The following is a 14600-nucleotide window of genomic DNA, read 5'->3' on the forward strand; positions in this document are numbered from 1 at the left end:
CCCACCTCCCAGATTTGGAATAGGCTTCGATACAGCAATTTACAGTGGAATCTTGCACTTGTCTACTCAGAGCACCACTGAGTTAACTGGAACTTACACCCAAGCTAATTGTGCCCAGGGCTGCAGTTTACACATTACAGTTTACTCTGGCTCCAGTGTGCTCCCCCACTGGTGTTTGAAGTAGAGTACACTTAACATTTACCACAATCCGCGTCTGTCCTGTTGTTTCTTATGGAATACTGCTGTTGGATGCATTTCACCTCAGACTAGCTTTTATCTGAAATAACAAAACATAAAAGGCCACGTTCACTTTGCATTTAAGATGAGGTGTGTACATTTGAGACACGGCTGGTGACACAGCTTCATTGAACAGGAGTTCAGGAGGGGAACACAAATCAGGTAATGCATATCAGGACAGAACATCCTAGATCAGGCACCCCCAAACTTCGGCCCTCCAGATGTTTTGGACTACAATTCCCATCTTCCCCGACCACTGGTCCTGTTAGCTAGGGATCATGGGAGTTGTAGGCCAAAACATCTGGAGGGCCACAGTTTGGGGATGCCTGTCCTAGATTATTTTGCAACACTGCTGTGTCTTAATCTCTTGATAAGCATATCCTTGGATGATTGAATCACTTAATGACTGTAGCACTACCTGCTGGCAGGAGGGGAGGATGATCCTTTTTGCTGAATTCTTTCATCCCATGGAAGTTGGAACCTGTATTTGCTAATTTATGACAAACCAGACAATTGGCGTAGGTGAAGAAGGGGAAACAATCTCTAAGCATAATGTTTAGAAGATCATGATATGGTGGCGCACAAGATGGAATTACATTTGATGGACATCTCTCTCTCTCTCTCTCTCTCTCACACACACACACACACACACACACTCTCACACACACACACTTTCCACAACTAGGCCTAACACACCAAAAGAAAAAAAGAGATAAGACTTTATCAGATTTCTTGACTAACAGTTGGGAATCAAGAAAATAAATAAAAACACTTAACTATCCAATAATCTGAAGGGTTGTCCCATGGAAGATGGAGCAAATTTGCTTTCTGCTGCTCTGAAGGGTAGGACCCAAACCAATTGATTCAAATTGCAAAAAAGGAAATTCCAACTACCTGTAAATATGAAGAACGTTCTGAGGGTAGGAGCTGTTTGACGATGGAAGGGACTACCACCTTGGGAAGCCGTGGACTGCCCTTCATTGGAGGTTTTTAAACAGCGGTGGGGGTGGTAATCTGTCAGGGGTTTCTTAGCTGTTCTTCCTGCGTTACAAGGGATTGGAACAGAGGACCCTTGGGGTTCTTCCAAGTCTAGGCCTACAGTTAATTGATTCCATGATTATTGGCAGCTAAATGCAGTTCACCGAAAAGAACCCTTTGAGCTGAAGGAAGGAAATATGCAGAATGTTTCTGTAGTGTATTATGCCTACAGTGGCCCATTGACACATACATAGTCGTTTAATGTTTTAAGGGAAATATTAGGTGCAGATTCCCCTCCTCAGGAGCATGCTGATCCTCTTAGCTGCACCATGCGATTCTGCAACTTCTATCTGCGGCTGCTTTGAGGTCTGATGACGGAAGAGATTGGAACGAAAAGTAAACAGTTCCTCCCCAATATGGGCCAAGGCGGATACTGTAATCTCATTCCGTCTGGCTGCCTCCGGATCCCTTCCACCGTCGCGTCCAGGGAAAGGCTCCTCTGCCTCCACGTGAGTGGGAAGGGCCCAGCCTCTGCCTGGGAGTTCCTCGGTGACGCACACTTCCATATATGGCAGCCCGGGGAAGAGCACCACCCGCGACCGGCGCAGTACTTAAGCACCCGCGCGGAACTGGGTTGCAGACTTGGGCAAAAGTAGGTCGGATCCTCTGCGGGTTTGCAAGAGAGGCATCGCCGGGACTGTTGCGCAAAAGCTCGCCACTTTCCAGCCACTGTCTCCCACCTTTATCATTATTTTTTGAAATATTTCTCGAGATCCCTTTTGGGGGGCTGCTCCGGTTTCCTCCGCAACTGCAAGGATGGTGATCGAGGAGGTCGTGCCCCTGGAGAGCTCCGGCCTGGCCACGCTGCTGCGGGACCCCCGGGAGAGCGGGCTCACGCTGGTGCTGGACTGCCGCCCCTTCCTGGCGTACTGCCAGGCGCACCTGCTGGACTCGCGGCCCGTGCACTGGAACGGGCTGCTGCGGCGCCGGTCCCGCGGCCGGAGCGGCGTCAGCCTCGACTGGCTGGTCCCCGACCGGGCGCTCCTGGGCCGGCTGCGCAAGGGCGAGCTGAGCCACCTGGTGGTGCTGGACGAGGCCAGCTGCTCGGCGGCGGCGCTGCGTCCAGACAGCCTGGCCCGGCTGCTGCTCAACGCGCTGCTCCTGGAACAGCGAGCCGGCACCTCGCACATCTACCTGCTGCAAGGTGAGCACCGAGGGAGGGAGGGAGGGAGGTGGGCCAGTCGCAGCCTCTCTATTTGCCCGCTCTACATGGACATACATGATAGGTTATATCAAATACTAGGCCTACTTGGAGAAGACCCATTGCAATTAATGGACTATCTTAGACCTATTAATTCCGGTAGGCCTGCTCTAAGTAGATCTTAGTCAAGAGGCAAGCCATTTATATTTATTATACTTTTATCCTGTGCTATTTTGGGATGGAGGGCGGGATAACATTAATAATTATAATTATTTTGGGGTGGAAAGGAGTTGCTTCAAGTTCAACCCCCTCCCGCTTTGACTGGATAGGAAAAAATAAAAAGCCTTGATCTATTAAGGCAATCTTTATAGAAGCATTAACTTGCCAAGTCAAGGCATTTACACTCAGTTGAGTTCCTCACCTTTTCCCAAAAGCCTTTGAGTCCAACTGCATCTTTAATTTGGAGAACTGAAGAAAATTCAGTTTTAGGGGGGGATTTTATTTTATTTTGTTTAATTGGGAGGCATTAACATAAAGCCAGGGCAGCCCTGGAATAGAACTGCTGTATCCCAAGCAGACTCATCCCAGCTGATCCCAAGGTTACTTGCAGCTAAGTCTGGCTGCTGTAGTGTTAACTAAATTGGAATTAAAGTGGTAGATGTACAAATCCCTTCCTCAATGGCTGCCCCAGCGCTAAAGTGTACAGGTCATTCGCTAATCTGTTTAGCACCTTCAGTATTGTAACCATGTGTGCTTTTGATATTGCATGCAGAGCCGTGTCACATTTTTGTTACTGACAGCATGGCCACACTAAAATCTGGGCCCAGCCATGCATAAAATAATTCAATCATACAAGATATCACAAACACAAGTTAAAGTTTGTGGCCACAATAGTGGTGTAACTGCAGGTACTTTTTAATGAAAGTGTATTTATTTAAAGGCAAAGTAGATTAACGACTATTATGAATAGATCTAAATGAAATGTGTGGTCACTATAAACTATTCCAATCCGATATGTCCTTAGCGGTTACACCTGTATAACATTCATCCCCAACTGAGATACACACTAAAAACTCTTCCTTCGTCTGATCTTTAGGTGGTTTTGAGAATTTCCAAGCCAATTTTCCAGAACTGTGCTTGACGTCGCCAACACCTGCTACTCCATCGCCTCCATCTCCATCTCCTGCTCTCCAAAGCCCTGAAGACAACACAGAAGCAATTACTCCCTTGTATGACCAGGTAAGTTCGTGTGTTTGCCTTCAGTGGCAGCAAGAAGCCGAAATGCCAATTATTTTTTCACACACACATATTACTCTAAGCAGATATTTTTTCAAAATTAATATTCTGGGCCATTTAATTGCACTGTCTAGACTTTGCTATGTGAGTAATCTTAGTAAAATTACTGCTCACATGACAAAATACAATTGAGACTGAATAAAGGTATATTTATTCAGGTATTCTTGTCCACCCTCTCCCTGAGGCTTGGAGCTGGTAACCACCAAGGCTGCCACCTGCTTTAAGGATTTTACCTGATGCATTGTCTGTCTCAAGTGCGCTGCCTTGCCCCCGACATTGAGGGGGCCGGTACCACATGACATATGCAAGTAACACCAGCATGCCATGCGATGTGATGCGCTGACGTCAGTCGTGCGACATGCTAATGTGTTGTGCACATGTTACACAGGATCCACGATTAAGGAAAGCATATCACACAGCATGCGCACACGGTAACTGCAGGGTTTGTTTTAGGCCCAGCTTTCGAGCATTTTGGGGGGCCCTCACCCCCGCGGGCCCCCTAGTTGGCGCCTATGGTCTGTCTGGTAACAGATAAATTTAAAAAACTTAAATCAGTTATTTTTTATGATTGCATATTACCAAAAGCTCAATATAGATGGTTGTGAAGATATCCAAGGAAGTCCAAGAGTTTATAGTTTAATCAGCAAACGTTTTGTTAGAAGGAAGGGTTATCTGTAATGTTTTCTCTCCCCCCCCCCAACCTTTGCAGTAACATGCAAGACTCAAATAACCTTTTTAAAAAAAAGCAGAAAAGTTTTCAGCTCATAGCTCTTGCCCATTAACCAACTAAATGATAGAATCATAGAAATGTGAAGTTTGTAGGGACCCTGAGGGTCATCTAGTCCAACCCCCTGCAGTGCATGAATATGCAGCTGTGCCATACAGGGATTGAACCTGCAACCTTGGCATTATCAGCTTAGTTTATTAATCTACTAATAAATCTTGATAGCATAATACTGGTAGTAACACTACTTGATTCATCCCTACAATATTCACCATCAATCCTATTTTGGCACAAAGGCTGATGGGTGCGCTCTCCTTGTTCTTTCTCTTCTCCAGGGGGGGCCAGTGGAGATTCTGCCATTCCTCTACCTGGGCAGCTGCTACCATTCCTCCAACCGGGAGGTTCTGGAGTCCCTTGGAATCACTGCTGTGCTCAATGTCTCATCCAGCTGCCCCAACTACTTCGAAGGCCAGTTCCTGTACAAGAGCATCCCAGTGGAAGACAACCACATGGCTGAGATCAGTGTGTGGTTCCAGGAAGCCATTGACTTCATTGGTAAGTGCAGGTGGCCAGTCAGACAAACCTTTTCTGCACAAAGAACTCTTGTTCCCTGATGGTGACCAGGCTACCTTGTGGTCAGCTTGGTTGTCTGCATCATCTTGCCACTTTGTAGGGAGGATTTTGCCACAAACGGAGGCAGGTGTGTCATCCATACCTGTCTCATATTCCAGAGGATTAAGTTATCCCTTGTGAAAGTGGAAGAGATTTTGAGAGATTTGCTATTCCCATGGCACACTGATACCACGCAGAATGCCAAGCAAACACACCCTTCTTTTGAGAAGTAACTTGGTAGAAGATTCCCCTTCTTAAAGATTAGGAAAACAGCAAGCTGCCTTATATTGGCCCATCTAGATCTACATTGTGTACACTGACTGGCAGTGGCTGCAGCCCTACCTGGAGATGCCAGGGATTGAACTTGGGACCTTCTGCATGCAGAGCAGATGCTCTACCACTAAGCTACATCTCTGTCTCCTACCATGCAGGCAACAAAAATGGCCCCCTTGCCCCATAAATGCACCTTGCTCCTTGGATATGGTCGCTTCTGGCTCTAGGGCTGCACTGCTCTTGTGGGCTGTCTCTTACGTTGCTGTTCTTGCTTGCTCCTCCTGCAGATTCGGTGAAGAACAGCAGTGGGCGTGTGCTGGTTCACTGCCAAGCTGGCATCTCCCGTTCGGCCACCATTTGCCTTGCCTACTTGATCCAGAGCCGCCGGGTGCGGCTGGAAGAGGCCTTTGACTTTGTCAAGCAGCGTCGTGGGGTGATCTCTCCCAACTTTGGCTTCATGGGGCAGCTTCTGCAGTTCGAGACGGAGGTGCTGTGCCATTAGCCCAGCTGCCCCACAGACCCAGCTGGGAGGGCGGGGTAACCTTCCTCTCTGCGGACAAAAAGACTGATAATGTGTGTTTCTGTTTACATCTCCAAGCGGGTGCTGCAGCAAAGGACAATGTTGTGGTTTTTTGTTCATTTGTTTTCTATTGCACTAAATCTTGATGGCAAATCCCTTAAGGGGAAGGGAAGCCTTCTGCAGTCAATGCAGAGTTTCCTCATCCTTGCTGTTTTGAAATTGCTCTGCCCGGGTGGCTTCAATCTCATGACTACTAAAGCAAAACAAAGAGAGAGTACGTCAGGAGTGAAGAAAAGAGGGTGTTGTGAAGCTTTAAGGCCAGATCTGTTCAGGTGATGCATTCTCTCACCTTCCCTGCTACAGTCCAAAGCCAGTGCTTATTGATCATTACTACACCCCCTCAAACGCAAATAATTGCAGCTCAATGCTGTGCCAACATAGCCTAACAATGGTAATGCAGCTGTGCTGCAAACTCCTGATAGGATTGTCAGAAAGTTTTCCTTTTTTTGAGGTTGAAGCTACTTGGGGAAGTGATAACTGATTATTGTAATGCAATGATATTGTGCTTGTCCAGCCTTCAGCAGTCCGGTGTTCTCCAGATGTTTTGAACACTGTGGGAGTTGTAGATCTGGAGGACACCAAGTTAGCAAAGGCTGGGTTAAGCCATTGTACCCTATATGGTATGTTGATGTCAAAGTGAAGTCTAAAATGTGAACAAGCCAGCGAGAGGCTTATAGTTGGATAGCCATTGCCTGTGTGTATCTCACCCTTCCTTCGTGGAGCTTAAGGGGGCATGAACAAGGCTCTTCTCATCTGATCCTCACAACATCTTTTGAGAGATAGGTTAACCAGAGAGGGTGGCTGGCGTCTGGTCACCCTGTAAGTTCCATGGGCTGAGTTGGCCTTTCAGAACCTGAGTCTGCCTTGCTCATGTGCAACAGTCTGTTCACCACTGTGCCATCCCTTCAGCTGGTGCACTGGGAATCCCTGCTGGGTTGTGGATTGGCCAAAAGGGCAAAACAATGCTAGTTTGGACTTAAGGTGAGTCCCAGGTTTGAAAAAGCTGAAGACTTAATTGCTACTGGCCTAATTCTCCCTTCAGCATGAGAATTCAGGCTGAGTGGAGGTGACTTTATAGTCCTAATGCTAAGGCATTCCAGTATCCCTCCTTTTCTACATCTTGATCAGCTGGCCCTATGCAGGAATTGATAGCCCACTTCCCCATTTAAAGGCTTCTCTCTGCCTTCTGTCAGAAAAACTGAAGCTGTTTCACTGAAGCTTTAAAGACTTGAGTAATATGTAAGTGAGAGGTCCTTTTAAAAAGAAGCTTGGCTGACCATCTTCACCTGACTATCCTCAAGTCAACTGTGGATCAGATTATTATTTTTTAAGCATAGGAAGCAAGATTATACACTTGAACTACTGTATCTCAATTGTCCAAGTGGTATGAGCTGCTTGCCTCTGGTCTCCAGCCTCACACAGGTCAGCCATAGATCATCTAGCTCCATCTGTAACGGATCGCTCATTATTCATTCATATATGCTGTGAATCTGCAAGTCGATAAGATTTATTAGGGGGTGAGAGTTGGGTTCCCCATCTCCAGACCAAGAGGGGATAATTCACTGCCAATTGTACAGCTGTGTCCCCCCCCCCAGCCCTGGGGAAAAACAGGCAAGTATCCTGCCTTCTGGTATGGAGGTGGGGGGTAAGGGAAGGGGCTTTCTTCTTCTGAATGCACTGAGAATGGACAACACCCACTGCAGCCAAATAAACCCCTCCTTCCCTTCCCCAGGGTGTTGTCGTAAACTCATTGGGCTGTCCTGTGAGCCTCCCACTCATTTCAATGAGGCTTGCAGAGGCAAACTTTCTGGGGGATTGTGCCCAGTGACATCTTTCTGCCCCCTCCCCCGCAATATACAGTTTGTACATTTGTGGAAGAAAGAGGAACACCTGTTTCTTGAGTGACATTGATAGTAAATGTCTTTTGCACTTTATATTTATTATTACCTGTTGCAATAAACAACCAGTTTTTATATTACTTCTTTAGTCTCTTTGAGACTGGCTCAGTCTTTTTCTTATTTATCATGGTATTAGTTTAATAGCACCTTGCATCCCAAGGATTGTTGATACCTGTGTATGAAAAGGAACAGGAGTCCTGGGTATCAGGAGATCATTTCACCTCTCTGATCCCCATCCAGGCTGGAGAAGCTCATCCCTTTGGGACTTGACTCATTCCCAGCTTAGGCTCCTGGCTGCCTGCTGTTCCCCATCACCCTTCCCAGTCTGCTGCTTCCAGGTATGCAGAGGTCACTCCCAGAGCAGACCAGCACTCTGCCTGCCCCCTCTGTATGTTCCCTTGCTGCCAAGGATGACTGACTTTAACAATTTTGATGTCCGCGTTGGAAAGTCAGTGAGCCAAGGCCAAGACTTCTTTATAGGTGTAAAAGGTAAAGGGACCCCTGACCATTAGGTCCCGTTGTGACTGACTCTGGGGTTGCGCGCTCATCTCGCATTATTGGCCGAGGGAGCCGGCGTATAGCTTCCGAGTTATGTGGCCAGCATGACAAAGCCGCTTCTGGCAAACCAGAGCAGCACATGGAAACGCTGTTTACCTTCCCGCTGTAGCGGTTCCTATTTATCTACTTGCATTTTTGACATGCTTTCGAACTGCTAGGTTGGCAGGAGCTGGGACCAAGCAACGGGAGCTCACCCCGTCACAGGGATTCGAACCACCAACCTTCTAATCAGCAAGCCCTAGGCTCAGTGGTTTAACCACAGCGCCACATGGGTCCCACTTTATAGGTGTAGCCCACTTTTATCTTCTGGAACACAAGTAAAACCAACAGGGGAAGAAGGTAAAACCAATGCAACAGTTGAACAAATATATAGCTTGATGTTGTACACACATGCACATTTTGCCCAGCTGACACAACTTGAACCCTGGAGGGCAAGGCAAACCCATTTGGCAAGGGCTAAAGTAGGATGTGTCCACACTGGAAGTGGTCTCTTTAAAAAAACAAACCCTTCAATTTGTCAAAAGTTCTCATCGATCATGTCACCATGAAGAGTTTATGGCTGCAGTAATGTAAGATTTCAACCAAGGAGTCTAGCTCAGATGTTTAGCTGCTGTTCAGTGCTACCGTAGCTGCTTAAAATAATATTGGTGTTCCTTTGGTACAGAACTTTGATTTGATTACAGAATAAGCTCGTGGAAGCTTAGCTTTGGTCATGTTGGCTTGACCTTACCTCTGATGTTTTTGTCAAGGCAGCTGGCAGAGAGAGATTGATGCCCCCTTCCTCGCAGAGGCCAAGAGCTTTAGTTGACATTTGCTTGCCCCCAATCAGTCCACCTCTGGATGTTGGCAAGTTACCCTGTCTAGACCAGAGCCATCCCCCTGGGGAGGATCCAACCAGGGTGTGTGTCTGCAGGAGGAATTAGCTGCGAGTGGCAGGTGGGATATTGAGATGGAGGGGAGGCGGGGAAAAGAGTACATTTTCTAATCCCTCTTCCAGAAAAAACAACCCAGGACCATGGGCATATCACAGACACCTGCCACTAGCTGAGCAGCTAAGGCAGGCACCCCCAAACTTCGGCCCTCCAGCTGTTTTGGACTACAATTCCCATCATCTCTGGCCACTGGTCCTGTTAGCTAGGAATCATGGGAGTTGTAGGCCAAAACATCTGGAGGGCCTCAGTTTGGGGATGCCTGAGCTAAGGTCTGGTGCTTTGAAACCCCACTGACATCCTGCCTTGCGTAGAGGCAAAGCTACACCTACAACCTCCATTAGTCTCTCAGCCATGATTTAAGATCTCCTTCTTCCCAAATCTGGGAAGGAGGAAATGTTATAGAAAAAATAGGGGGATTGTATTTTGCTTCCCAAGGGACTGAGTCCCTTAAGTCCATGATCAGTTAGAGATGAATGGATGGAGGCAAGATCCATAGAAAGCAAGGCAGAACTTTATTTTTCTGTTGCACAGAGTTCCCTCCCCTCCTTGCAAGGAGGTAGGAGAGACCCAGAACAATGGTGTGCAAGCCCCTATAAAGACTTTTGAAATTGCCCACAACTCTAACCCAAGACCACCTCCAAAAACATCATACAAACATCTCAGAAAGAGGTGGTCTCCAGCAGAAATTTGAGAGTGTTACTTCTCTCCTGTCTGCCAGGATACCTGATAATACCTTAAGGTAAAGGTAAAGGGACCCCTGTCCATTAGGTCCAGTCGTGACCGACTCTGGGGTTGCAGTGCTCATCTCGCGTTATTGGCCGAAGGAGCCGGCGTACAGAGAGAGAGAGAGAGAGTACCTGAGTGTGGTCTTTCACTTATCTTGCCAGGAAGAGATTCACCCATTTAACTTCTGTATGTCAGATTATAAAGGCACAGGGGCAGGGGCAGTAAAAGAAAATAAAGTTAGCAACCCTTCTCACATTTGGGAGATCAGAAGTTACAGTCAGGGTGAGGAAAAGGAAAAAGCACCCTAGAACCTTCTCAATAACTTTCATTTCTTGCTATTTCACCTCCATCAGAAATACCAATGGACTCTGTCTCTATGTCATAGGAGCCAACTGTGGGGGCCATGGGGGCTTCAGCCCCCGCAATAAAATAAATATCTGAGGGGGCTGGGCCCTGACAAAGTTGATGGGCATTCCCATTCAAATGGTGTGTGTACACTGTGTAATGTGATTGATTGTGCAGGGCAGGCCACAATATTTCATTCAAGTTGGCAGTTACCCCCACACACAGCCAGAAACATTTTGTTTGCACTAAATTTACCCAGCAGCATTACTTCATCTCAGCCCACTCACCCGAAACAGCCACGTTCAGCTAGAAAATCCCAGTCACAGATGTTCACTCACTTGTGGGCACCAACACAGGCTCTAAAGATAGTCATGGCACATTGAGATATTCTTTCATACGCATGAATGCATACACACAGTCCATTGCCCTCATGTGTGCACCTGGCCCCCTATTTCCCTTGAAGGTAGTAATAATATATTTCAAAGAACGTTACACATCACATCACGATCATTCTCTCAACCTCACAAGGCCAGCATTATAAACCTCCATGAGGGCTTGAGACTGAAACGGCAAGGCACTCTCAAAGGCTACTGAGGCAAGTGAATAGCTTAGGCGAACTTTGAACCAGGGACTTGTGGGATATACAGTGGTACCTCGGAAGTCGAACGGAATCCGTTCCGGAACTCTGTTCAACTTCCAAAACGTTTGGAAACCAAGGCGCAGCTTCCAATTGGCTGCAGAAACTTCTAGCCATGTCAAGTATAGATAATATCAGCTTCTTTAAAAAGCCTTTCTTTTCTGTTTTTGTCTAATCTCCTGTTAAAAACAAGATTTGTTCTCCACCGCTTTGTAATATTGTTTAGCACATCAGAGAGGGAACAAGGACATTTGGGTTAGTATGGGGTGTGTGTGTCTGTGTGTGTCCATTATATATAATAATTTATTACGGTCAAAGACCGGCTCACATAACACAATAGTGACAGCATTCATAAAGATAAAATATACAATTAGAATAGATTGCAGCAATAGCTCATGAGTTAAAATTGAATTATATACACACATCCGTACGCCTGAGATTTGGGCTACCATAAAAATTGATCCTAAGGCGCCCCAAGAGGGGACTTTAGCTTTTCCCTAGTAAGCAATTTTATTCTAGAGGATGATCTGTGCCTACTGATACAAATCTGGGCACAGAATCTGGTTACCAGTCTTGTGATCTTTGCCTAAGAGGAGAGAATTAAGTTTAGACTTGTCTGGACGATCGGCGAGCCTCTTCAGCAAAGGGTCAATGGTTTCTCTACAAATCTCAGCATAAAAAGGACAACTAAAAACACACATATGTTCAGGGCTTCCTATTTCCCCTAATGGGCAGGCGCAAAGTCTGTGTGCGTACGGGACTCTTCCATAGGAGCCTTCCAGAGCCGGTGAGGGCAAGGCCAAGCTTCTAGCAAGAGTGAAAGCCCCTCTTGCATTTCTGGATGCGAGGAAAGAGAGATATGTTGCTGGAGCGGCTACGTATCTCCCATTTTCTATGAGTTTATAATCGGGAACCCTTGTACAGTCCTGTTGTCTCTCTATGTCCATGATTCTTTGCCCAACCACGGATCTAGCTTGGCGCAGGCCCATAGTTATGAGGGTTTAGGGGGCAAGGCCCAGTTTCTGGAGAGTGTTTAGAACTGCTGTCTGCCAGCCAGACTGAAACTGGTCACTCAGAATCAATGGGGCTATTCCTCAGGGGAGCAGTTTCAAAGTTAGCCACTTATATATCCTATTGATGTTAGACTGATATGAGCTTCGACTTTCATCATCCCTGTCTGACCCGTGCATTTGGAATGCAACTGGGAACTTGTAGGAGGGCTCTGAGGAGTTTGGATTGCGGGGAATGAACGAGGAGGGAGGTGGGCCCAGAAAGGATCCGTAAAGGAGCTGTGCCAACATTTTGTCTTTGTATAATTTTAGTGCCGCAGAGACATAGAAGCCCCCTTGAGTTCTAAAAAATTTAAGAATAGCATCTGCAGATCTTTCTCCTGCACTCCCATTTGAGTTAGTATGAATTTTGTTGGATCCTGATGCCTGGACCGTCATTACAAAATATTTATAATTTGAGACTTGTTCTAAATTTTGGCCTTGAAATTTCCAGTTTCTGAGCTTTGGTTTTTTCCCAAAAACAAGAATAGGCACAAGAGGCAGCAATTTTTCTTAGTGCTCTTCTAAGCTCTATAGGGGTTCTGGGTAGTATTACTGCATCGTCTACGTAAAGCAGAGCCGTGATGTGCCGGTTTGTGTCTGTCCTTTTATTTTAGCCTTTTCCAACCTGGTACCCTCCAGATGTTTTGTTTCAGACAGCTGTGCTGGCTGGGGCTGATGGGAGTTGGATCCCCAAACATAGAAGCATCTGTTTCACATCCTCTTGGGTTTAGCAGAGTCTGACTGCCCCCTTGTGGCTAAATGCTGCTTATAAGAGCAGGACAGTGTTCTCAAAGCTACGAACATGACTTTGACCAAACTGCGGGAGGCAGTGCAAGACAGGAGTGCCTGGCGTGCTATGGTCCATGGGGTCACGAAGAGTCGGACACGACTAAACGACTAAACAACAACAAAGAGCAGGAAAACAAGGAGAGCGGGGCGGGGAGGATGAGACCCAAACCAGATGCTCCAATGGGAAGCCGGCAAGCAGGACCTGTATATTCAGAGACACATTGCCTCCTTTTTTGGGCTGTTCAAAACCTTTGCACTGAAACAGATGGACCCATGGCAGCGCTAGCTTGGAAATCAAGAATGGGGGCTGGGGGCTGGCCTTGGGCAAAATGCCCATAGTGGACACTGAGTGGGCTCACTTCCTTGCCACTGTTGCCACTGGCCATCTGCTTGCCCTCTCTATCATCATCCCCATCACTTCTCAGAAGGAGAGAGCAATGATGGTGAAAACAGCTTCTCCTGGCTGTTGATGATGTGCTTGGATGAGGCAGGCAAGCAAGCAGCAAGAAGAAGAGAAACAGCAGACCCTCCAAGTATCCCTATTTTCCAGGGACATCGCTGATTTAGAGAAGCTTCTCCCAGTTTCTGATTTGATTCCACTTTTCCTTAGGACGTCCCTATTTTCATTGGAGAAATGTTGGAGGGTATGGAGTTATCAGACCCCGGAGCCATCTGAAGGCAATCCTGTACATAGGAAAGGTTTTTTATGTTTAATATTTTATTATGTTTTTATATATGTTGGAAGCTGCCCAGAGTGGTTGGGGCAACCCAGTAAGATGTGTGGGGTATAAATAGTAAAATGATCATTATGAAATGGGACTTACTTGTTTTCTTCGGAGAAATGTTGGAGGGTATGAGAAATGGGGGAGTGAGCACCAGCAGCTCCCTGACAATGCCAGCCCCAGACCCTGATCCCTGGCCTCATGTTTGTAATAAGCAAAAATCTGCCCTTATTCCCTTATTGGGTTCTCCATCAGTCGGAGAATATACCGTAACAGAGGCCAACCAGAGAATTTTGAGAAGCAAAGCCTTTATTTTTGCTGTTGCAACAGGGTCCTTCCCCTCACGCAGGAGAACAAGGAAGGAACCCCAAACAAAGGTGTCCTGCCCTTAAATAGAAACTTGAAATTGCTTTCAGCCCACCCCCCAGAAGTATCACCCATACGTCACAGAAGGGGTGTAGCCCAAGACCGCCCTCCCTAAATTCATCATAGATACATCATGAAAGGGGAGGTCTGGTGGCAGTAATCTGAGCATCCTGGACCTTGCCCCCTGCCCCTAAAACCTAATCAAGTAAAAAAGAGAGATATTTACATTTCCCTGTTTCCCAGCCAAGTTAATCACACCCTTTTGTCTGGCACTCAGGTATCAGGATGCCAGGGATTATCACTTTAATTCCTGAGACAATGAGAAGGTTTTCCCCACCCCCCTTCTTCCTTGCAGAGGAACGCCTGGTCAGAGAGAGTAAAAATGGTGTCAGTCAGGCCTGTCTTCCTGTGCTGCTTCAGACATGTGCCTGTACATTCATGTACATGTTTATGAACAATTACTATATGTATAACCTTAAAATTCTTACAACAAGTTGCACCTGCTGAAATGCAAAAAAACCAAGATCATGGCCACTGGTCCCATCACCTCCTGGCAAATAGAAGGGGAAGAAATGGAGGCAGTGAGAGATTTTACTTTCTTGGGCTCCTTGATCACTGCAAATGGTGACAGCAGTCACGAAGTTAAAAGACACCTGCTTCTTGGGAGAAAAGCA

General features: G+C 46.7%; 1 protein-coding gene and 1 non-coding gene across 2 annotated transcripts; one reads left to right on the forward strand and one right to left on the reverse strand.

The window, feature by feature from the left end:
- The first annotated feature begins 1864 nt into the window (after positions 1–1864).
- Positions 1865–7970, forward strand: DUSP2 (dual specificity phosphatase 2). Its single transcript, XM_035120677.2, has 4 exons — positions 1865–2419; positions 3513–3655; positions 4772–4991; positions 5609–7970. Exons 1-4 carry the CDS (start codon positions 2032–2034, stop codon positions 5821–5823), a joined length of 966 nt encoding a protein of 321 aa, XP_034976568.1. The 5' UTR covers positions 1865–2031; the 3' UTR covers positions 5824–7970.
- Positions 5392–5463, reverse strand: TRNAA-UGC (transfer RNA alanine (anticodon UGC)). The gene has a single exon. It is a non-coding gene; the product is annotated as a tRNA-Ala (tRNA).
- Positions 7971–14600: the final 6630 nt, after the last annotated feature.

This window comes from Zootoca vivipara, chromosome 6 (assembly GCF_963506605.1).
Source record: "Zootoca vivipara chromosome 6, rZooViv1.1, whole genome shotgun sequence".
Lineage (NCBI taxonomy): Eukaryota > Metazoa > Chordata > Lepidosauria > Squamata > Lacertidae > Zootoca > Zootoca vivipara.

What these genes read in the sequence shown, in the direction of transcription:
- DUSP2 (XM_035120677.2), top strand. Translation starts at nt 2,032, where the DNA reads ATGGTGATCGAGGAGGTCGTGCCCCTGGAGAGCTCCGGCCTGGCCACG. An exon ending in TTACTCCCTTGTATGACCAG is followed by an intron (nt 3,656 to 4,771) that starts GTAAGTTCGTGT and finishes TCTCTTCTCCAG; the next exon opens with GGGGGGCCAGTGGAGATTCT. An exon ending in GGAAGCCATTGACTTCATTG is followed by an intron (nt 4,992 to 5,608) that starts GTAAGTGCAGGT and finishes CTCCTCCTGCAG; the next exon opens with ATTCGGTGAAGAACAGCAGT.